This window comes from Mycetomoellerius zeteki, unplaced genomic scaffold (genome assembly GCF_001594055.1).
Source record: "Mycetomoellerius zeteki isolate Tzet28-1 unplaced genomic scaffold, Tzet1.0 scaffold206, whole genome shotgun sequence".
Lineage (NCBI taxonomy): Eukaryota > Metazoa > Arthropoda > Insecta > Hymenoptera > Formicidae > Mycetomoellerius > Mycetomoellerius zeteki.
The window spans coordinates 891410-916576 of NW_017257021.1; the positions used below are offsets into that span (position 1 = coordinate 891410).

Sequence of the window (25167 nt, forward strand, 5' to 3'; positions counted from 1 at the left end):
ATACACTAAATTGCGAAAATCACCAAGTTAACGCTGAAATTTCTGTATGTTATTTTTCAGGAAAAGAAATTATTTTTTTTTTATTTTTTTCAGATGATTTATATTAGTATTGCAAATAACAAGAATAAAATACATTGACAATTTGTATTTTCTGGAAAAGAAAAAATAATGTTAGTACAATATTCTATGCACAAGTACACATAAGTATATTTTATTGCACTGAGATTAGTTTTTTATTCGTCATTGGTTTTTCCAAATCTCTTACGAGCTGGCAGAATGTGTGTGAATTGGTATTTTAATTAATGATCGATACTATTCTTTATATTCCAATCAATATCTCTGATTTTGCCTGTCATAATACTTTCCCGAGTATTTGCTGTATCGATCGCTATAGCCATCATCCTGATATTTGTCTTCGGCTTTATAATAAACTTCAGGTGCTGTAGAACCAACACGACCTTGCCAGTAATGGGTCCAGTATAGATCTTCCGGATTGATATCGTGTGGATGTCTGGCATTTTTGAACACATGTACGCAATACACGAGACTACCGATCAGTGTCAAAAATCCAAACACAAGAAATACTATTCCCAAGATCCTAAAAAAAAATGCATTTTGTATAAAATTTTATAAAATACGCCTCTCCAATTGTGTAATCTATACATCATGCTTTCAATTCTTTTACGTTACTATTAATTATTAGAAATACAAATCGATATATATATATAACTTTTGCAATTTTGTCCTTTATAATTGAAGTAATTATAATTACTTTAATATATACATAAATTATAAATCGTGCGCGCGTGTGCGATGTAAAAATTGATCACAGAGTACTCTTACCAAACGACTAACGGCTGGAAAAATTGTATGACGATAACGAAACCTAAAGTAACTAGAATCAAGCCAAGATTGAGAAGTAACATGAGGCAGCAGACGCCCTTAGTGTTTGGGCAAAATGGATTAGGCGTTGACATAGTTTCCACAATAATACCGCCTTTTCGTGACGTACGAGTTTTCACTGTCGAAGTGCCTGACCTGCCGGAACCGTAGCTATAATGACTAGGCGCTCTGTGATCCAATCTGGAGCTTGGTGCGAGACTACGGCGTGATACCCGACTATAACACAAAATACATTTTCTGTTATAAGTATATTTACGGGATATTAAATGCTACGCGTTTATAAATCTGATTGTGAGCGACCTTATGTCGGAAGTAGCTCTATATGCAGCGCTGGTGACATATATATCTGAACCATTGTCGCAAATACTGCCGTGCGAGGCACTTTTGCGAAGCGGATGCAAACTATGTTTTGAAGATCCGGACAGTACCGAATCGCGAGCGTTATGCGCGCTTCTGGATCTCCTGTCTTCTTCTCTATCGTACTTATCCGCGGGGTTCTTTCTTGTAGGTTTTACCTGTAAAAGAAGAGTTTGAGAAAAAGAAATGATAATTTAAATATATATAAGGAGGCGGATGTATTCTATACATTGTGTACACTACCGACGAAGTGGCACAACGTTTATAAAGCGCAAAAAAAGCGATTATATGCGCTTTTTTAGCGCTTCGTTAACGCTTCGTACGCGCTGTGTGCTACTTAGGTAATATACTCGTATGTAGAATAAAATACGCTTTAAGCTAAAAGAATATCTTTGCCATCGTGAATATAAAATGCATTACCATAGTGGTATGCTCGTTAGCAACGATATACTCGGACACGGTGCGGTCCGAAGGAGCTCTATGGCTCTCTTCACCATCTGTAATGTAATCACGATTTCCATTAATGTGATATCCAGCATATTTCGAAGTATGCATTTTGAAGTATCAGTCGTCGACTCGTGCACAAGGAATGTCAAAGACAAGTAACTAATTAATAAAGCTTCTTTAGCTCATCTAAAACAGAAATAAATATCAGTTTATCGACAAATCGATTATCAGAATTGTTACAGTACGTCGTCATAGGATAAAAAGGCACGAAATGCTTACTCTGCACGTATCCGTATATTTCCATTCTTACTTAAAATATATTGCATATTTTAAAAGAAAATTGTGCGTCATACGCATCATTTACACCGTCAACCTGCAACAAAAATGCTTTACGTCGCTAAAAGGAACAGACGTTCTTAAATCTTTTTCTTGTTTCGTATCTCCGTTTTTAGTTTTGGTAACGGCATTTGGGATGTATTTTATCCAATTATATAAGTATAGCCCGTGATCGAATACAAATTTAACAAGCGTAAGGTGTGGCGTACGTTCCTTTAAGTGCTGCCTGCGCATAAAGATTGCAAAACGGTGCATCATTATGGGATTGTCTCGCGACCGTAGGCAGTGCCCACGACGCGTTCATCGCATTGGGCAAATCCTTATTTAGTACGATGATGTCACTTGGCAAGGACATGTGCAACATCTTCGATCAATACATAATGCGCGTATATAACTCCTTTGCCTCTCCTTGATCGTTCTCTCGCGACTCTTTCAAGATTATAACTTCTTGTTATTCGTTTCACAATAAATTATCGTATCTCTGTCACAATTATATCTTTATTAAATGTGCACATGTGTTTAGCGCGTCGCGACATTCCCTTGACCGGCATATTTACAAATCGATTCTTACGTATTTAAGACCGTCTTGAGACGTCATGAGGCTATCACAGAATCAATTAGCATCTTGAGACATTATTTAATTAATTAAGACAGTCTTAAATACAAGAACGGACTATGAATATCTGCGGTCTTTGATCTCTAGTATAAAAAAGAATCCTGCAATTAATTACATTCTAAAAGTAATAAAATATTTGGTAATTGCAATGACGATATCAAATTTTGCGAAATCACTTCGACGTAATTATATTATAATAACAGCCTCATGAAATAAGATAATGTATTATAAATATTTAATTAAAATAGATGATGAGAGAAATTATCATTTTTCTGAAATTAAACGGCAAACTTTCGTGTCACAGATCTAAAAATTCGATTTTTTTTAGAATTCGCTTGAATTAATACGATTCCCTTGAATTAATTTATTTTCGATAGAAAGGTGTGTGACAGGCAGTATCGATGATTAATGCCATCCGCCCTCTAAAATACGTTCACTCTCGTCAGCCAACCGGTTATTAAACTCCCGCTTTACGTTTTTCTCGCGTTAATCGCAATTTTTAAATGGTGCACGCGTGCAAGAGACGAAGCGGCGGATTGCGACTCGCGACGCGCGCAGGCGTCGTAGATCCATGCGACTTGTGCGCACCATCCTCGGTCCTGCCCCCGGAGATCAATTCCCGAAAAACAAAGAAAAGAGAGGAGGAAAGGACAGGAAACGTCAATGAAGAAATGTCCGAGCAAAGCGCGGGACCAAGATCACGAGGGACGCACCCGCGCTCGCGTCGAATCTCTTGCCTAGCTCTTGCAGGTGCGGATCGAGATCCGTTCGAGTCGGAGAGCCGCTCTTTCGATGCTGGCTCGACCCTCGAGAGGATCTTGCCCGAGTAGCTTGCCTTGGGAGTTGACTCGGGAGATTACGTTCCCCCATATTGATCCTTACCCGCGGGTGATTCCTCTCCTCGTGCAGACGTGCCTGCAGGATCGCCGCGACATATCGATCACGCGAGTATTCGCCGCGTTTGGTCCATTCCGTGTTTGTGTTTCTCTCCTTTTTCTTCCTCCTCGAGATCGATCGTCCCTGCACTCGATCGAAAAGCACTCGCGACAATTCTGGTGGCGTTGGCGCGGATTCGCGAAACTCGCGGACTCGAGACGCGACATACAATCCATACAATATACGTGATACGTCCCGGAGCAACGCGATCGAGACCCGCTGCTCTTGGCTCTCGCCCGTCTCGCGACAGTCGCGGTCGGAATCAGTCGGAATCGCTGGAAATCGCTGGAATGCTCCAAGTACGTCGGCGGGCTGCGGCGGGCGTCCCGCGACCGCGAGCGAAAGGCACGTTTATCGTGGCGTGCGCCACGCTTTTCCACCACGCTTCCGTCTGACGCCTTTAAAAGGTGAGCTCAGGTGTGCGCGCTAACTAGTCCTCGCCAGTCCTCACCGCCCGCCATCCGACGTCCCTCCTCCTCTACGCGAAATAAACGGACGTGAAATTGGGTCGTTGATTGTCTCGAAGGGATACGATCCTATTCCAACATGTGTAATCGAGCAACTTTTTCCCTAAGACGGAGACATAAAAAGTCAACATTTTTATTATAAAATTTTTCACGTTCACTTTTCACGTTTCCGCTTTAAGGAGAAGTTGCATTATATTATCGTTATCCAAAATACGTCCAAATTTGATGCGTGAAGTGTAAAATACAAATGATGCAAAGAACGCATTGCAATTCGATAAATAAAAATAAAGCATGGCTTTCATTGAGTTGCACCTTTTCTTTTTGTAAAATATAAATAATAAATATAATAAATATATATTTATACGCCTGATGGATTAGAGTATAATTCTACATATTGTATACTGATAATTAAAAACGTAAAATGTGCGATTACAACAGAATGTTTTCGCACAGATCAATTTTTTGTTTAGAGCGAAGGATAAAGATTTGTGATGATCTTCAAGATAACTCTGATATCTACGAGAATACCCCTACAGCACATAAGTTGCAGCAACACTGCTGCAATATTGCAGCAACATTGCACGTTGCAGCAGCATTGCAGAGATTTTGCAGCGATATTGCTACAAATTCTGTGCTGCATGGGTATATTCCACAGCCCCGAAAGTAATTTTACGATCGGGCGTAGTTATGCAATATAGTTCCGGCTCTGAAAAAGAAAACTGGTTTTGAAAGCAGCTAGTCCAGTGTTAATCCGAGCCTCGACCTCGGATATCCAGAATCTGCAAAATGAATTCCGTCAAAGCAGGCGCCATATCGATTCCGTTGATCATGAATCGCATTATCTTTCTCAAAAGCTCGAGAGTTTCGAGAAGCTGCGAAGGATCAATCAAATCCTTGATCATCCAATTATATGACCCTGTTCCGCTTATCGCGTTGATTTTTAGAGCTCGACGATTTTCCAGTTGTTGCTACGAAAGATGACTACTTTATAAATTAAAAAAGAAAATCATCGCCGTTCCTATGGATCCAATTTCGTACAGTCTCTAGATTTGTATATGGATAACGCGTGAAAAGGACGAGAAATCTTCGTATTTTTATATCTCCCGACGCATGCTCCTGACGCATGCGTAAAGCGGGAAGTGCGGGAACCGCGCGCCAAAACCGAAGCAGCTGGCCACCCGAACGTCAATCGAATTTCCGCGTTGTTGGTGCGGTTGTTGATAAACAACGGCCGTTCTTGATAGTATTGCCTGACATCGTCCGCGTTTAAATCAGTTTAAATATATACGCCTTATATGAAATTTCCTGCGAATGGAGGGTTCGCGATGTCTCAACACGGAGCTGCTCTGCAAACGTATAATCAGGAGCTTGTCAAATGTAACCCGTTTAACCTAAAAATTTTTGTTTGACATTATTCATAAATTTGTGAAGAAGAATAACATAGTGTGATATAACGGAGAATATCTTTAATTAGTTTGAGCTTTAATTGATCCGATTTTAGATACCTGAAACATAATACAAGTATTCTTTTGCTATACAATCCCAATACTGAAGGTATCTTAATCCCGAAAAAGGAATTGTTATTCAAACGTCATATTGATGATCTTAAATTACTTTATTCTACGATATTATAATTCGATATTTTTTAGGAACGGAATTATCTTGTTGCATTCATGTATGTACAGAAAAGAAATTTGTTTTTCTAGGTTTAGAAGAGATGAAGGTAAGGCGATCGGAACTTCAATCTCAGATAGAATCCCAGGAGGAAGAAAAGAACAATTTGCAACGCGAAATCGAGAAGATGTCGTGTAAACTTACCCAACTGAACGATAATTTAGCAAAAAGAATCACGGTCAGAAACGAATACGATAGAACTATCGCCGACACTGAGACAGCATATGTAAAGGTAGTATTTTTGAGTGATCTATTCTAAATTGAATGTTAATCCTGCATCTCTTAAGTGTTATATTTGTTTTATTGTAGATTCTGGAGAGTTCCCAATTATTGCTCAATATGATCAAAAAAGAAGCTGTGAGTCTGGATCAAACTTTAGGTAAAGCCAATACTGATAAGCAGTACCGATAAAAAAAAATACGATATAAAATAGAACTCGACAACAAATTTGTGAGGGACCATATATCTAAAAAATGTATTTATTATATTATCAATGGAAAAAAATTATCACAAAAACATAGCTGTTAATTAACAAAGTACAAAATTGTAAATATATTGACTTTTAGAATATACAAGTTTTTTATAGCTTCTGCGCAATTTATTAACTATCCAAGTGCATATACATATATGTTAATTATGTTATTTGATTATTTTAGAAAAATAATATTAATCAGTCTATGTGTGTGTGTAGTTAAATAAAATAATTAAACAATCTTATTTATAAACTAGAGCAATGAATAAATACGATTAGCATAATTCTGTTTAATTTAAATACTATGCTTTAATACGTATAATACTAAAAATTTGATAAATTTGATTTTTTATTAGGGAATACTATATATATGAAGACTGATGTAGGATGAAATCTATTCTAGTAATAGAGCACAGAATATTCTTTACAACAAGTTGAACATTATCACATAATTGTTATTTTACATCGTATATTCCATCTTCCTTCATATGTATATATATTGATACATATCAATTATGATATTTTCGCCAATATAAGCTATCGTGATACTTTGTTTTTCATTCTTAAATGGAAATTATCTTAATCGTCTCTAAATTCATGTAATAGTATATATAGGCCTAGTTCATATCTTGATACAGGTACTAACTAGCAACTTTCTATTGAATTATTTTAATTTGAGCGATGTATTCAAAGAATGATGTACTAAATTGATACAATATGCATCAAAATGATTAAATACACATATCATGTATATGTTTACATGTATCGCCGAAATTAAGATAATTCAATAGAAAGTTACTAGTTAGTACCCGTATCAAGTGCACGATGTAAACTAAGCCATTGCGAAATCGTTTTGCATTATTTATATAGATTTAAGCGTTTCCAAGAGCTTTCTGTTCGTTCCATATCTGTAAAAGTTCGTTTGGGTCTCCATATCCATGAGACGTTATAACATAAGTATAACTATGTTTTGTATAAGCTTTCTTATAAAAGTGGAATTCTTCACAATGAAACGGCACTATATCAGCTTTCTTAGCTACTAAACCTAGAAAGATATCATCGAATTTGAAATGCTTGGTGTAGAAACTGGTGTAGTACAAATCCAACAGAGCTTCTTTAGACAGCACGTATGCACCGGCTGTAACATATGGTGGCCATAAATGATACGGATATTCTTTTAATGTGACGTACCATTTAGAAAATTTATGTCGATGTGGCGCAGATCGCATAAATACGAATCCTGCAAACAGTCTAATATCATCTGGCAGCTCAAAATCGAGAAGCTGTCGTTTTCTATTTGACGTAGGCTTGTTAAAAAGCCTGAGCAAGTATTCATTTTCTGTTTTACGGTTTTCATTAAGCTCGACTTCTTGTTTCTCATGCATATTATTTTTCCGACTATTGTTATTTGTAGATTCATGAATAGTTGAATCTTCCGTAAAAGACGTTTTGCTTTTTAAGTCATATGTTACGCTTTTATTATTAAAATTGATGTCACTATAATCCATTAAATCCGACTGTTTGATTTCTCTTTTGTGTGCACTGTACACTTTTCTGGATTCCATTAAATAAAATGGATAATTAGCTGGATTTCTAATAAATGTCGCTAAATTTTTTACAGATACATACATATCATCATCGACGAACATGTAAAACTTTGAATTGGGACAGTAATTTACTAACCACTTGAAACTCATCATCGTTTTTATAGTATTATTATAGTACGAATCTATAAAATCTGCCTGCACGATATCTTTGTAAATTCCTGCCTCTAGTTTCAGTTTGGCCTCAACTTCTTGGTCATACCGATGCGTACCCACCACAAAAATAGTTCTCGTTGGCACATCAAAGAATCTCTTTTCGATTCCCCACGAATTTCGTATAGCAGTTCTTCTATCAAAATTTTCTATAGCCGATTTTACTATATATACAATACGAAGCGTATCATCTGCATTTTCCTTACACTTTTGTGGCTGTGTCAAGATAAAAGCATATTTATACTCGTTTATAGGTTCGACTTCAGGTTTTTCATTACGTCGCAAAGCATTCACAAATTCATGTACATTGCCTTTGTACGGATATACAAAGTTTTTTTCATCGTACGTGACCTCAAATATATGCACAAATGCTCCAAAAAATTCCAGCAGTGCTATCATGCCAATGCCCCAGAGTACATATCCTAATTTGACTCTTGATATGTTACGGCGACCCCTTTGAAAATAAAGATGAAATAAATAACATTGCAGCAAGTAACAGCACATTTTGTCAGCCAAATTTCTGCTTAATAATCCGTGCAAATTTTCTTTTCCTCAAGGTCTCAGCCCTACAATAGAAATTTTCACGTTTAATCAATTATTTTCTATTTTATGAACATTATCATCACACAAGTTTTTTCAATTAACAAAAAATAATGTTCTTTAATCTTTAATTAGTCCGATCATTTAATTAATGACGGAATTCTGTGCATATGTAGTTCAAATTAAAGTGACAACTTACAAATTATCGACAATCATTTCTCGTTCAGATAATACAGGAGAATGTATAGATATCTTTCATAAGTAGGGTGTTTTATTTTCAAAATATATATGCGTGATACAGCTTTTTCTTTGTTTTTTTTTCTTGAACGCCATCTAACCAATTTCTTTCAGGAAATATTACAAGTGCAGCCAGAAACAGTGATTTGTGGTGCCTCTACAGGGGACTTGCTCCAACTAAAAGTCCGATCACGCGCACTGTGCGGTCGACATGACGAAAGTCAATAACTGCGACTTGAAAAGGTCTTGTCTGTCATAGCTTTATATTTCCTCTTACAATTAGAGAAAAATATTCTTAGGAGATGTTTTGCAAATTGCAATGCGATATTCTAATATTTTTTTAATTATATTTAAAATATATTCTATTTAAAAAATATAATTAAAATAAATATATTTAATGTACAATTTAAGAGCATAGAGGAAGGAAAAAAAATTACGTTTAATTTATATTAACGTTCAATTATTTTATATCAATTTAAAATACAGCGACATTTGGCACATTTATTTGCTTATTTATTGTATTGTAACAGATTTATTTTAATCAATATAAATTTGTCAAATTTGGTCAGTAATAATTTTTTGACGCCTCAAAGTAGTGAGAAGATTAATCCTATCGCGTTTATTGTCCACACGCTTATTCATCTGCCGAGCTTGTGAATAAACTCAGTGATTCGGAAGGATGCACAGTTTGCGTTTTATTTCGAGTTGATTGGTTACTGATTGACAATGTTGAAATACAACTTGCAAAAAATAAATTGATAATCATTGTATTACCAATCTTTATATAACGTTCTAATATAATATTAATTTTATATCTTCTTTCACTTTGATTGTTTCAAATTTCCTTATACGCAACATAATATATTCAATTTACTTTGAAATTAATATATGTATAATATAATATAAGAAATATATAATGTGTGTGTTTACTAATATAATTATATATATATATATATATATACACATAGCAGAATTGAATTGCGAATTCGATATCAAGTGTACATATAATATGTGAATTATTATTATTAATTATTATGGGCTGATGTTCTCCAACTTATGCATTTTTTAATTTTTTAAGACTTTGTAACCTGGCTAAAAAAAAAAGATCTTACAAGGGCTTTCAAGAGATACTGGCATCTACGTCATCAAATTCATTCTTTCATATTTCGTTAGACCGATGTTAATTGCAGATATATAAAAGATCCTTTTTTATTTATAGAAGCGTTAGAAATCGTTTGACGCGAATCGTCTGAGATTCTTGAATTTTTCCGTTGCATTCTTTTTTCCTCTCTTTTGATTGTAGATCGATCGTCTTATAGTCTTCTTCTCGTATCGTCTTTATAGGCTGGTTTATTTTTCGGCATTTCTATCCATTCGACGCTGGTCGCTCGAGGAGGGTCGTCTTTTTCCGTCGAAGCGGATCTTCTTCGCGCAAAAATTTGCGGGTTATCCTCTGCTTTTATATTTCATATCATGAATAAATTGTGAATCCGTTTTGTTTCCGTGGGAAAACGGCAATTAGCTCCTTATCGTTCCTCGTCTTGGACCCGCTCGCCGGTGGGTCTTTATCGATCGACCGAGCGGAAACGCGATCGGGTGAGAGAAATGTCTCTGACAATGTTTTCCGCTCGAAAGATTAGCCACCAACGTCGCGTCGCGCGTCGTGGGGACATCCTCCTTCGGCGTTGACCGACACCATCGATCGCGCCTCGCTATGGATAGGCATCCACTCGCTCGGCGCCTTTCGACTCCGATCCCGATAATTTGACACCACGATTATTAATCTCTATCGAGATTCCACGTTCATCGTCCTCATCTCGCTGCTCGTCGTTAACGTCAATCGTCTCTTTCGTCAGATCTTTCCGGCTGACTCTTTCTGCATCGTTCAACGAGGAAACCTTTTCGGAAAACTTGTTTATCAAATCAATTCTGTTTTAAAAAAAAACAACAAAACTGATTCGATAAACAAGTTTTCATAACTTTTTCAATTAATCATTAAATTCAATGGAGAACATCCTTTTTATTTTTATCTGTATATATATATCTCCTTTCTTGGAACGTATCGAGTGCTGATAGGCAATCCGTTTGTTACAGACAACAAACGTACGTTGTACTTTTCGCGGAAATAAACAAATTTGTTATTATCTATAGCTCTCAAAACCGATGCGACAGGAACTTGGGCTGCATCCGATTATTTCTCGCAGTTATCTCACATCGCTTATTCGTAATCACTTACAAAGTTCTTTTTAGAATGACCGAATCCTTTAAATTCGTCACATTTTTTTGACACGACTTGTGACACGGTATGATAAAAAAGTTGCGCAACGACGTTATAACGATAACGAAACTCGCGTTAAGAGTTACAGAATAGGGCTGCTGGAAGTACAAAATTCATGGGAAATGGCAAAATTTATAAGAATTTGTCTATCACACAATTTGTTCATCACGGATAATGAATCTGTTTATTTAATCGAACGATTAATTAATTTTATTTCTTAATATTTTTTATCTGACATACGTTGAAGTTATTCCTCGATATATTCGACAGAATACAGTATCTTGTGAATCTAAGATGAACTAAAGATTCATAAGACGATGAAAATGTAGGAAGATTAGAGAGTCCATAATATAAATTTAATTTAAACATTTTGTCGAATTAACTTCATTGACAGGTTGGCAGGAACAATAAAATTTCGACGTGTTTTCTCCAGTCATTACGAATGCAGGGGAAATGATAATTCATAAATTATAAAAAAGGAAACTATTATTTTCAGTACTACGCGTATTATAGGTACATAATTGTTTCAAAGGACACAAACAATTCAGATAAGATTACGGAATATTCAAAGATGTTTGTATCCGTCTAAAATATGAAAACTGTGTTCCAGACTAAAATAGATCTCTTAAAAATGGAGTGGATTAATTTGAAAAAATGGTGTTTATACTTTCTCTGTTTCCATTAAAAATTTTAATAATTTATAAATATAATAATCCATAAATTTTAATATCGAGTTACACACACACACACACACACACACACACACACACACACACACAAAAGTTTTCCTTTTTAGAAAACAGAAGAAGTTGGAAAATTTGAAATTTCCTTTTTTCCTTTATTCCATAATTACCGTGAATCATTTGAAAATAAATGTATTCGTATCGGTATCAATTGCGATAATCAAAATAGCGAATTTATAATAGTCTTCAATAAGAAAAGAAGCAATAATGAAATGATCGAAAGATGACAATCTTTTTAATAAAGAAAGAGTTATGTTGGTTGCATATTTTATAAAATACGATAAGTTTAATTAACTGCATTTGAATCTTACTTTATTACATAATCCGTATTATTTTCACGATGAAGTATTTGACCGTAAACAACAATTAATAATAGACCCTGTTGTTTGTTCAAGCAGTTTGACCTTAATAAAGGGTTTAAGTCTATTACGTGTTTAAATAAACTCCCATACACCTTGTCGTTACCTTCCCGGGACTTGCGCAGTATATTTTTCTGAAGCAAGACCCATGAGGTGGATATGTCACAGGTAAACCTGTTAGAGTCTATCATGTCTTTATTGAAAGTAGATTTACAGCTGGCTAGAGGGAGAAGGAGAGAAACAGACGGCGACGTGCGTGAACAAAATACAAAACGTCAAACAGTAAAAAGTTTCTAGATCACTTAATCGGTAGTACTTACAAGTTCTTTAACGGCAATTTTAATTTGTATAATTTTTGTATAATTAACAATCAACGGAACGTACAATGCTGACAGGAGTGATCGACGGGTTTGTATATCGCAGTAAATCCTTCATTAGCAACTCCGTCTGTTTTGTTCTTTATTGTTACGTTAATAAAGTAGTTCAGTTAATTAAAGATCATCATTCGTTGAGAAATAAGTCGATCTTAACAATCTATATTTAGCCTCATCGGCTAAATAAAATTTAGCCGCTAGCGCGCTTTTTTTTTCTGTGACTCTTACACATACGAGATCCCAATGAAAATGCTTTTTGCAGTACTCAGTTGTGTTGTGAGGATGATAACTTTACTATTGAACGTACACCTATCGAGGACGACATTGCTCGAAGCCAAGTGATGTCTTTGATGTGGACGTCTTACGGTATCATAGTTCCGATGATATTAACCATTGGCATTTTCGGCAATGCGGCGATCTTTGTTGTGCTATCTGGCCCAGTGTTTCGCGGTATCGCATACCTGTATCTCAGTGGACTTGCGCTGGCGCATATCGGTGTTATTCTGTCTTGGATAACAATCAGTTTGTACAATCCGATTCTGACACAGTGCGCACTGTAGAAAAAAATAACGCTTGGTTGAAGAAAATCACAGAACTGATATTGTATCCACATCCAAACAAATAAACCGAATTAATTTGACGACGACACTTAACTCATTTAATTTAGATCGCGACGATACTTGAGATTCATTGTCGATTAATATTATCGTTTACACGACAGTTGTACTCGATTACAATTAATTAATTGTATCGATATAGCTCATTATTGTACACAGCGTGTGTACTTTTTGTTCGATTAACTTATATATACGATGGCGCAATCAGTCTTTTTTCTCAGTGCACAGTGGCCGTGTATAACAAAGTATTACAATATAATTATATCTGACAATCAATATATATGTTTCAGCGTTAAGATTGGGTTATGGCATGAGCAATAATTACCCATCAGCTTTCTACCATGCTCATCTTGAACTTGTTATTCTCAACGCCTTCTCGGCCGCTAGTGTTTTCATTATGGTCTGCTTAATTGTAGATCGATACATTTTTTTATTCTTTCCGACACGTATTCGCACCGGAAACACACGCAAGAACGTCAACTCCTTTATACTATCTTCTTTCATTGCTGGCTTCATGGTAAACTGTTTTTACGTAAAATGACATTCGTATTTCTTTTCTTTCGAAAGATGCATTTGATTTTTTTAAAACCATTAAAATATCGAATAATCTTTTAATAGCATTCTGGTTCCACTATAATCTTTGCTATTATAAATATTTTTATGTTTCACTTTCTCGAAGCTATTTATAAATAATCTATAGTTCTTATATTATTATAAAAAGCTATTAAAGATCATTTTTATTGGCACTTCAGTGCCAAATCAAACATTGAGTGCCATCTATAGCCAATGTTTCATAATCCAATTTTATATATGTTTAAGATCATAACACGATCTTGAAATAAAATGTAGTTATTTTATTGACTGAATAGAATTAAGACTACTATCTATGATCACACTTAGCTCATTAAGATAATCTTGAATATAAGATCGGACTATAATAATTATTGATGATGATTATATTGTTACACCCTTACGAATAAGATTCACTTAGTTAATATATATATTGCCCGATTATATTAGAATAATTGATTAAGAAAATCAATACAGGAAAAATCAATAAGCGATAGTGTTTATTATTTGTGCTGATTGATCGTCAGTAGATTTTTCAATCAAAGCACGCGAATCATTACAAATCGATCAATTCCGTTAATTATTCGTGTTTAACAATAACGAGAGAATCTTTATTACAAACATATGCACATAATAATAGATATAATAATTTTATGTAAAAAATATATACATGTAATATATTGTACGTATTTTATATATGCACATTTTATTCCGTTTATAGATTAGTGGTCCGCTATCGGTAATGAGAATCGTTTATGCGGAACAAGATGAATCCGGCACTTCTTTTACATTACGTGAAAATGTATTCGTTACGCAAACTGCGATATGGAGAACATATATTTGGATAATGGAGATCGTAGTACGAATTTTCCCGTCGGTCGTATTCATTGTACTGAATAGTCTAGTCATTAAGAGGTTTCTGCAGCTGAATGTGCAAAACCGACAATTCCATGCCGTTTCAAATAAATTTCGGACCAACAAGACGCCTGACACGTCATTATTATCTCGCAATCGAGGATACAAGTTAAAACAAAAGATTAAATATTGTATTTCTGTGGTCCCACTAGAATATATAAAAATTATATAAAAATTATTCTTTCCAGAGAGGAGCAACATTTGGCGATATTGACGACAACAATGATTCTATGCTTTTTTTTGACGGAAGTTCCGCCAAGTCTTACCCCTATACTGTATACCGATCGTCATCCATTGGACCTTCGTTACCAAACGTTCCGCGTGTATTCGACGATTGTCGAACTCAGCAATTATGCCATTTACATTCTCATATATCTCGCCTGCAGTACAGAATTTCGAAGAGAATTGCTGAGATTTCTACAAGTGAGCACGCATTCATTGATTATAACAATTTTCATTTGAAAATCTGTTATAGAAATTTCTTTTCTTTCAACCCTTCAATATTATTTGTGCAATAAGATTATTACACAATATTTTTGAGTAATAAGATTTTATAGAATGTATTTGTGTATAAAGGATTTTTTAAAGCATTATAATGAAATTACGTTTTAAATAGGCCGTAGCTATAAAAAGGTAATATAAAGCTCCGATTAAGCTTGTTAATAGCTTTTAAATATAAATAAATTATAATTTATAATTACAGGAAAATATTCGCAACTAATGAGAGTACTTACAATTTGATTAATTAATTTTTGCGAACAGGGAAAATGTAACGAAAACGTAGGGCAAGACGTTGATCAGCCAATAGGCGAGATCGAGGATTACAGTCGGCATGGCACTACTATTCGATTGACACCGGAGCGTACGAAATTGAATTCCCCCGAGTCGCCGACCAAAGAAATTAGAATGGAAGAAGACGCACATCCGTCGGAGGCTACTACTTTTATGTTAGAACACCGTGCTGTCACATAATTATACGTTGCGCGCTAAGGTCAAAGGCAATCGATCATTTGTATTTGTTACATGTATATTTGTATTTATATTAATTATATTGTATATTTCTGATATGCGTCCATAATGGAATTCTGTATGTGTATATTAATTAATTATATCTAATAGCTTAATGGATGAATTTCGTGTATATTATAATTCTGTATTATATCAATAATTATACGTAATATATACACACACACATATATATATATATTTCTGTATTATAATATATAAACTTAAAATTTTAATAATAAATTGATGTAAATTTAAAAATCAATATTAATGCTTTTTCTCGATCCTGTATCGCAATTAATAAATTTTTATATAAAGGTAATTCATCTTAATTTTTAAAGTTTCATCTTAACGTTTAAAGTTTTTCGCCAACCCTTAATCGATACCTGCGCTGTTCGCTTTAAGGTGCTATAACTTCTTCAATTTTATAAATATGATAAATTCCTTGTACAGACATATTTTCAATGACATGTAGTTTAAGAAAATGCAAAAAAATCAATTTTTTTCAAACTTCTAGACTCGAATACCCCCTTAAATTTAAAAACCGATATCGCGACTCGATCTTCTCTTCTTCTGTATCCCGTTCGATAAATTTTTTTTGTAACTGAACTTTTTTGCTTTTCATTTATTATGTTTTTCTCATATCTGTCTTATTTTAAGTGTGGAAAGTATGTACATACATACAACGTATATAGGTGCAGAGGAAACAAGCTCCACTGCGACTCGCGAGCACTGCGACTACACCCGATACCGACTATGCGTTCACCGTAGTACGTTAAGTACGTGTTTTCACACGAATTCTAACCTAACGTGTAAGTTTTTGCTGATGATAATTTATAACCTACATCTGAACTGTCAAAGTGCAAAATGATCATATATATCAATTACAGTGTCTAATCGCAAAACAATTCGCATCCTAATAACGTGTTATTCCATATAATTTGTTCGTAAGTAGATTCAGATATTATTTGGATAAGAAATATTATTAAAAATTCTGTAAATAATATTGAAGGATTTTTTGAAAGAAGAAATTTCTAAATAATAACGCGCTAAAAACTTATAAAGTTATTGTATATTGATTGTTACTTATTTTTCCAGTGTGTAAAAGTTTTATGATGTTTGAGTTGCCAGCAGAATTAGTAGCTAAACCTTTAGCTTTGATAGGTTTGACTGGATTAGACATTGCAAATCCAGTACATCGCTCTATCTGGGATGCATTCAGCAATAATCGTAGACCAGATTGTGCAGCCGTTCAGTTTAAACTTCTTAGTTTGACACATGAATTTCCTACTGTCAAACCAAAGGTATGTTTGATGATATATAATCAATGATCAAAGATGTAATTTTGCTGAGACACATTTGTGAAGATAGTATCCAATTGATGCTATTTATCTGATATTGCTATGTATTATTTTTATACGTTTTAGCGTAGTTCGTATGAATGGTACATACCTAAAGGAATTTTAAAACGAAACTGGATGAACAAATATCTCAATGACATTCCTTCAGTAGTTGTTGCGTTCTATGATTTAGACTGGAATGATCCTTTATGGAATGAGAAAAAGATGGAGTGTGCTTCTAGGGTACAATCTTTAAGGTGACATTTTATAATCTATTTAGAATATTTAATATTATTGTATTATTGATGCATTAAACCTAGTGATACGATATCTCTGTTAGAGCTGCCCTTGATGGAAGAAGTACGAAAATAGCTGTAGTATTGATACAACATGCTGTTCAACCGCTTCCTGGTGCTGAAGATGTAGTTGCAACTGAGCGTGCAACAGCATTGTGTGGAGCTTGTGATTTAACAGCAAAGCTTTTATATATTTTACCACATGCTGATCACTTATTAGGATATATATCTAGGTTTTTAATTTTATAATTTTTCATTTTTCCATTTTTCTATTTTTAAAGGAAATAATAGTTTTGTTTACTGTAGGCTAGAGACGGCATTCTATGATTTGGCACAAAATCTTTATCATCATGAATATCGAAATGTTAAAAGTCATCGCGATCAGCTCACTAAGAATGTTCATCAATATTTATTTGTTCGACATCAATTTAAAATGGCATTCTTGAATGAACTCAAGCAGGAGCTGCATCTTGCTCAAAAGTAAGATTAAAAATATGAATAGTTGTATTAGAATATATATATGTATATGTATATGTACATATAAATGTTGCAGGCATTATATGCAAGCTTATCACAATCTCCTAGAAATAAGAATGACAGATGCAAACGCAGTAGAAATAAAAACTGTTGCTGGTTTTATAAATTATAAATTGTGCAGAATAATGTTTAGTTTAAATCTTCCTAAAGATGCCATTTCTCAATTTAGACTTCACACAGAAAGGTATAAATATTTACTGCAATGATTTACACAAATTTCAAATTTCCAACAGTAATGATTGATTAATTTTTATTATTAGATTTAAACTAAAAACTGGTCCAAAGGAACTTATGTTTGAACATCATGCTTGGATGAGCAGCCAGTTTTCTACATTTGCAGAATTATTTGATGAGGCTATTCGTCAAGGATTACCTGCTGTTCAAACGCAACATCCAGGATATTACTTCCAATTAGCTGCTAATCACGCAAGCTTACGACAATCTGCGTGTAAAGAACTCTGCCAAGTACGTACGAAAAACTTAGTTTTCTAACAAATACATTACATTTTTTGATTATATTATAACTGATTATTACTTGAGTTTCAATATTTTGTTAGCATATAAGCAGCTATCCAGATCCAGATCCATTACTGGGTGAAGAGAAACTTGAATTTTATGGTCAACGGCCATGGAGACCTGGGAAATTGAGCGCAGAACCAGCAGACACAGCTCGAGAAGTTATCGGCATACAAGCTTTACAATACAGGGAAAAAACTACAGTTAATCATTCTGTAAGATAATTATATATATATATATATATATCTATGTACTTTTAAATCAATATATGATAAATAAATTATTGTAAAATATTTGCATTCCTTTTCAGATGATAATTATTAGTTTACTAGGAAATGCGATATCACAATTCAAGATATATCGTTGTCCAAGAATGCGGCGATTACTAGGTAGATAATTTGCCTTTGGAAATATAGAGATAAAAATTATTTGTAACGTATTTATAATATACTCATAAAATAAAATTTTTTTTCTTTTTTTTTACAGTCGTACAAATGGCAGAAGAATATTTTAATGCTCGGGATTATGGCAAAGTTCTTACGTAAGTTAATTAATCTTTTCTCTCTGCTTGATATGATAAAAGCCTTCAGTAAAAAGACCTTTGTCCTTTAACGCTAAAATTAATAATTCTTTCATTATTTTCTTTAGACTAACTTTGTTAATAGAAATTTTAAAATTTAATTGATCAGATTATTGATGCACATGTTGTGGGAATATCATGGAGAACGATGGCCAGTTTTACTCACTGATATCTTAAAAAATGCGCTGCGAGCTGCATATTTATCGACCAGTATTCAAGACTATCTCACTTTGGCTCTCGAAGCTTTAGGGCCTTCAACTACATTCTCAGAAGAACGACAAGCTATTATTTATAACAATATTATGAATATACTACAGGTTAGTTCGATAAGGCGTTTATTTATGTTTCGCTATACTGGCTATATATAATGATTATTATATAAGTAAATGAAAGTTTATTATTTATTTGATATAAAAAAATTAAAAAAAAACGGCTTGACATTTGATACTAGAAAAAACCACCGAATCCAGAACCAGATTTGCCAGACGATATTAAGCATCTTGCCATGGAGAAATGGATGTTGGAACTAAATCATTCGGAGCCAAGTATTTTTACAATTGATGATAATAATATGACATCATTTATCGATCTTAAAGCAAGATTTTTGCAACAAACATATGCAGTGAATACAATGATAACAGTGGAAGTCATCGTAAGGTATTTAAATTTATCTTTTTTGTCATATATATACATATATATATATATTATATACATTAAAAAATTATTTTAAACATTACTAAATATAATTTTATTTCTAACTCTGTAGGAATTCTTACTTTAATGTCATTGAGTTTTCTAATGCATCGATAACAGTCAGTGGACCAGGTTACAATGCTGAGATTCCAATTGATGAGATTCAACAATCAGATCTTAATTTTCAAGCAAAGGAAACGAAAAAACTTTACTTCAACTTTAGAGCTCCTCGTCAAAATGATGGTGTAGAAATTCGTATTAGCACAGTTTCTTTACAAATGGGTGATAGCGCACATTGTTGTATTATGTTGAGATTCTCAGCTATGGGTAGGGAAACGAATTTGTTGGATCGTTTGTATCCTGAAATACAACAACTTCGGTATATTTATAGAGTTTTAAAGTTCCGTTTTTAGTATTTATTAGTCATTTGACAAAAAAACTAACATAATTTTTATTTGTAACAGTGGAGGCGAGTTTGAGGCAATAAGACCGTTAATTCATGCAGAGATTAAACAAGAAGAATCAAGTTTAAGTCTAGATGCAGAATCCAACAATCCTGCGCTTTTAGGCGAGTGGCTACCCATCACGATATCCTTATCAGCTAATGAGAATGTTAATGCAGTCTGTTTATATATAATACTTTTATCAGATGGTAGCAATGAGCAATCAAGTATGTTTTCATGTTTTCAATATTTTATTTTCTTTTATTTTCTTATAAATGATCATTTTTTCTATTCTTATACACTTATATTCTTTTTTTTATCAACTAAGCTGTTCTACAATGTATTTCAGCTGAATTAAGTATTAATATGCTTAGTAAAGAGTCAAAAGTATCTATTGTTGTTGGTGATATGGAAAAAGGCACTTCAGCCAAACATATCGTGCATATTAGAGCACATAAAATAGGCGATAGAAATATCGTAATAAAGGTATTCGTACATAATTATCTCAATAAACTAATAAACTAAAATTTAAACTAAAACTATTTAAACTAAAAATTTTTTTAGTTAAAAATAATTTGTAATATATCAACCGATTGTATAATATTGTCATTTATTATTATTATATGTAACAGGCAGACTATACTAGACCTGAACAAATTAGGGGAAGTAAAGAATTAATATATTCGTTAGCGGTTAAGAAACCGTTTGAAGTTGCAACACAATTTTATACTACACTGTTCGAACCACTGACAAAAGGTTTTATTAATGAACCCTTTATTATTATGCCTCACATTACTTGTGTTTCTCCTTGGCCTATAAACATTTTAAGTACATCTATAGAATTGGTAAGTCTCCACAGAGTATCTATATTGGGTTATCCGGAAAATCCATGCGACAATTTTCAAGCAAACCTAAGATTTAAACTAAAACTATTTAAACTAAAAATTTTTTTAGTTAAAAATAATTTGTAATATATCATTTTGTTTCACAATATTTTTCCATCTTTCGGGTAATTTCACGGCTTTTCTCTCATAGAAGTCTTGAATTTTAAACGCCACCTGAGAAATTCGCATGAATTTTTCGAACAACTCAAAATATAATTTAATTATCTGTATAAGTTTATGCTAGGAAAATTAGAACTTTGTGATAAACTTGAGCTCGAAATTAGGCAGATTCCATTCAAAGAGAGAGCAATTTTGACAATCAGGAGTCCATTTTAGCGGGTGTTAAACTCTGTGATGGTGAGACAGGGACTGATGCCTATTGCTTGATTCCAAAGATAGGTGGCGAGTTGCCAATTAGTATTGGAGTATATATTATCAAGTGGAAAAGGTAAAGATTGGTAGAGATTAAGGCATAATGTGCAATCTGTAACCTTTGTTATTTTCACAGAGCAAATGACGAAACTGCATTGGAAACTAGTAGTAGCGTAACTTTAGCTCCTTTATGGGTTGAAGATGCGGTAATCGGATTGGAAGCCAAAATGCCAGCCCATGGATGGGTTCGCACGCCGTTCTGTATATCATATTTCATAAAAAATCATTCTGATTATCTTGTCACTTTGCGTTTAGCTATGGAAGGCAGTGATGCATTCATGTTTGCTGGTCAAAAACAAGTACGTTTCATTTATATGCTTACATTCCATACGATATATAATGATCTTATTAATATCTTTTCAGGTTGATATTTACATACTGCCTAGAAATATTCGAAGAGTTGATTGGGTTTTACGACCGCTAGTCGCTGGTTTTGTGGCTCTTCCAACATTATCGCTAACTATACCTGCAGGTAATAATATCTACTATATAGAATAATTTAAAGATTTTATAATATTTATATTTAGTTGACACATCAAAATTGTAATATACAGATGAGGAATACAAGTTGGGTAAAGGACGATTATCAGAGATGATTGAACGTTCTTTGCCGAGTCATATATATATATTGGTAAGAAAAAAATTATATATTAATAAAATAATGCTATTTTTAATAATACTATTTTATAATATATATATATGTTTTTTATGTTTTTAAAGCCGAAATCACAATCTTTAGGAGAATAAATAAATTCGACATTGGGATCTCTTGTTTTTGAGAAAAAAAATTTATCTTCCCTTAAATAAAATGTATTATAACATAACAAATTTTGCATAGACTAATATGTATGTGTATCATATTTATTAGTCATAAATATAAATTTTTCTTGAATATAATTTATTTAAAGTATTTTATTATTGTATTCTAAATTAAAACATTCCAAGATTATTATATAATATTGCAAATTTTTAACAGACACTCATTAAATGATAGTAATCACATTACTATGCGTCATAGTTCACAATAGTTCATACACAAATATTGATCGTTTTTAGATGTATCGAAGAACATTGTGTTATGCCAGTAACGCGTTACCGTGGAAACCATGCAATTTATACTCTAGTATTAGTAAACATACATTTTTCTTCTTTTTTCTGTGTTCCTCAATTAAAATAATTTAAGTCAATTTTAAAAACATTAATTGTCATCGACAATTATACTCGCATATAGTGGACTGCAACGATTTTGTGAAATGACAAAGAGCAACAATATTGATATTGGAAGTGTTTTTGATGAATACCTGCAAAAAGAACAGCAATTTGAACGAGAAATAGAAGAGCGGTACATTACACGTTTCTTATGAAATTTATTATTTGCTAATATTATTTGCTAACGTAGGAATACATGCATGTGTATAACATTTTCCTGATCAACAAAAAAATGATTATTTTTCATTTTATTTCGCAGCAATAAATTACGTCGCGAGATTCGCAATAGGAATATTTTCAAAGTTTCTGACTCATCGCCAACAAATCTGCCTTTAAATTTGGAAAAATCTCATATTCGCAATCAGGCTCTTCTAAAGGTTTGCTATAGCATATTTTTTGGATAAAATGATATGAAAAAAAATATTAAAAGCAAAATTCAGTGTATTATATTGAATATAGAACGTGCAAACTCTCTATGTTAGACAAGCTGCCTACTTTGAAGTAATTTTACTGATAAGATCACATGTTACTCAATGTTATCTATCGTTTTGTTACAATTTTTTACAATTGGAAGGAAGTTTGTCATAAAGTCATTTTATAAATAGCCTATATTCAGAATAGAATTCTAGTTATAATTTTATGTTACATATAATACAAAAATAATCAAAATATACACATACATATGCATATTAAAATACATAGTACATAAAAAAAAAAAAACTCCTACTGCCCTTGTTCTTTCATTGTTTTTTGATTTATAAGGAGTCTTAGTCAGGTTGATTTATTATACGTTATAGTACATAAAATTGTTTAACGTTATAAATAGATTCAATTTTGAAAAATTTGACATGAATTATAAATTGCCTAAAATTAATTTTATTTAATATTTTTTACTGTAGACTATCATTAAAATTTTTTAATTTAAAGAATTGATATTTCAAAATATGATGAAATGAGATATTTATTGTACATATGTATTGCGTGATATATATATAGTATATATATACACAATATATATTGGTATATAATATTTCTTACATACATATATATATATATACACGTAAAGAATATCATATACCAACTAATAGATTTTAAATAAAATTGGGAACTTACAGGATTTGGAGATGTCTAGAGCACGTCTGAGAACTTACGCTTCTTACACGCCTACAGATGCAGAATTGCAGCAGATTTCGTTGGCCTATCGAAGTCATCTTGGCAAAGATATCCAAGATACGGAATCATGACTAGCTCATTTCCGCGTAATTAATTAGATACTCGTCAGTGATCATTTCAACCTGATAACTCGAGCCGAACGAACAAACTTTGAAATGAAAAGTTTGTTGATCGTTGGGATCGATGGATCGGGTTGATTACTGCGTGGTCTATTTTATGACGTGGCTGTTTCTTCGTGTGTCGAGCGACGTGAGAACTGATCCGTAAAATATGTGGAATAAACACAATATTTTTTTGCGCACTTTTCTGTAGTTGTATCACAATCAGGTTCGAGTTATTATTGCAACAATAGCTACTATTTTTGTAAAGTAAAATAAAGCTGATTATCCAATAGGCTGTTATATCTTACGTATCGTACTTGAATCTATATTACCGTCGCTCATAAAATAATTATCATTACACATGGTAACATATTACATTGTAACTCGAACAGCGTCAACGTGTAATATATTGCAAACAAATATACTCACGGTTGAGTTTTTACTTTCCGACGAAATATGAGCCGCAGACTGAAATCTAACGAAGCTAATTTGCGTTATAATCTATCCGTTCAAAGGTCTTGAGAGACTTAATTATAAAGGCAAACGTGTTACTTTTTGAAGACAATCGCGTGGCGATTATTCGAGCTTACCGTATGATAGGCCAATGGCTCGATAGATCTTATTCAGCGTTATTCAGGAGCTTCTTGAATTGTGGAAGAATGTATAAGAAGGGTGCGTGGACAAGTGGCGAACGATGTCCACCTGTGCGCTCAGACATGCCATATTCATATTTATTTTCTATGTACGGCGGTATTATCGCTGATAATTACTGGCGTGCACAACGTGCATACACGATAGGACGGCCACGTACCCAGAAATTTCCCGATAAGAAGTTCTGGTCAATAATTTGTTGGAAGAACTCGCGTTTATTTTAAGTTGTTGCTTTTTACACACAACTCGCAAACGCGAATCCCGACGTTTCGCGTCGACTATCTATTTCACAGGCGTGACTTTTCGACGTTGAATTTGCCAGCAGATTAGATTTACAGTTTTATCGTCGGCCTCGTACACGAAATGGCATTTCAAACTTCGGAAATGCGCAATTTATGCAAATTATCGTACAAGTCGCGCGTCCTTGCTCGTAGCTTCACTTACCTTTCGTACCTTCGGAAAATACTTGAAAAACACGTTAATTGCGAGCAACGTGTAAACGGTCTATACACGTCGCAGAAAATTCAAAAAGACTGGAAGGCATCACGAAACCTGATGAATGCGTTTTCGGAGTTTAATTTTATATTTCTACGTGGCATATAGTTGTAGCAACTGAGTAAACGGAATAACGCTGTGACTTCTTACTTTGACTATTATGATGTCCGCAACAGCTGTATCAATAGCCTTATTATCTTGATATCATATAATT

General features: G+C 33.5%; 6 protein-coding genes across 7 annotated transcripts; 4 read left to right on the forward strand and 2 right to left on the reverse strand.

The window, feature by feature from the left end:
* Positions 1–194: 194 nt before the first annotated feature.
* LOC108722497 (uncharacterized) lies at positions 195–2002 on the reverse strand. The gene is made up of 5 exons (XM_018447643.1): positions 1987–2002; positions 1681–1893; positions 1204–1418; positions 844–1119; positions 195–598 (listed from the first exon to the last, which is right to left on the reverse strand). The coding sequence occupies exons 2-5, from the start codon at positions 1813–1815 to the stop codon at positions 331–333; spliced, it is 894 nt and encodes a 297-aa protein (XP_018303145.1). The 5' UTR covers positions 1816–1893; positions 1987–2002; the 3' UTR covers positions 195–330.
* A 3215-nt stretch (positions 2003–5217) lies between these two features.
* LOC108722499 (Sjoegren syndrome nuclear autoantigen 1 homolog) lies at positions 5218–6215 on the forward strand. 2 transcript variants are annotated; one of them, XM_018447644.1, is made up of 3 exons: positions 5218–5439; positions 5769–5968; positions 6046–6215. In XM_018447644.1, the coding sequence occupies exons 1-3, from the start codon at positions 5358–5360 to the stop codon at positions 6145–6147; spliced, it is 384 nt and encodes a 127-aa protein (XP_018303146.1). In that variant the 5' UTR covers positions 5218–5357; the 3' UTR covers positions 6148–6215. The 2 variants fall into 2 exon arrangements, with proteins under 2 accessions (XP_018303146.1, XP_018303147.1); XM_018447645.1 differs by having other exon boundaries at positions 5218–5416.
* Positions 6216–7051: 836 nt separating this feature from the next.
* On the reverse strand, positions 7052–8863 carry brn (beta-1,3-galactosyltransferase brn). The gene is made up of 2 exons (XM_018447660.1): positions 8705–8863; positions 7052–8531 (listed from the first exon to the last, which is right to left on the reverse strand). Exon 2 carries the CDS (start codon positions 8467–8469, stop codon positions 7081–7083), a length of 1389 nt encoding a protein of 462 aa, XP_018303162.1. The 5' UTR covers positions 8470–8531; positions 8705–8863; the 3' UTR covers positions 7052–7080.
* Positions 8864–12289: 3426 nt separating this feature from the next.
* Positions 12290–15594, forward strand: LOC108722513 (probable G-protein coupled receptor B0563.6). Its single transcript, XM_018447664.1, has 6 exons — positions 12290–12530; positions 12759–13018; positions 13404–13630; positions 14405–14706; positions 14787–15021; positions 15361–15594. The coding sequence occupies exons 1-6, from the start codon at positions 12508–12510 to the stop codon at positions 15568–15570; spliced, it is 1257 nt and encodes a 418-aa protein (XP_018303166.1). The 5' UTR covers positions 12290–12507; the 3' UTR covers positions 15571–15594.
* An 808-nt stretch (positions 15595–16402) lies between these two features.
* On the forward strand, positions 16403–22082 carry gry (trafficking protein particle complex subunit 11 gry). Its single transcript, XM_018447650.1, has 21 exons — positions 16403–16550; positions 16702–16907; positions 17031–17200; positions 17284–17472; positions 17546–17719; positions 17793–17960; positions 18037–18241; positions 18334–18507; positions 18603–18681; positions 18779–18833; positions 18982–19189; positions 19324–19529; positions 19639–19944; positions 20030–20235; positions 20358–20494; positions 20641–20853; positions 21177–21340; positions 21401–21623; positions 21688–21796; positions 21879–21955; positions 22045–22082. Exons 2-21 carry the CDS (start codon positions 16716–16718, stop codon positions 22069–22071), a joined length of 3282 nt encoding a protein of 1093 aa, XP_018303152.1. The 5' UTR covers positions 16403–16550; positions 16702–16715; the 3' UTR covers positions 22072–22082.
* A 175-nt stretch (positions 22083–22257) lies between these two features.
* On the forward strand, positions 22258–25119 carry LOC108722535 (uncharacterized). Its single transcript, XM_018447702.1, has 3 exons — positions 22258–22666; positions 22793–22910; positions 23649–25119. Exons 1-3 carry the CDS (start codon positions 22578–22580, stop codon positions 23775–23777), a joined length of 336 nt encoding a protein of 111 aa, XP_018303204.1. The 5' UTR covers positions 22258–22577; the 3' UTR covers positions 23778–25119.
* Positions 25120–25167: the final 48 nt, after the last annotated feature.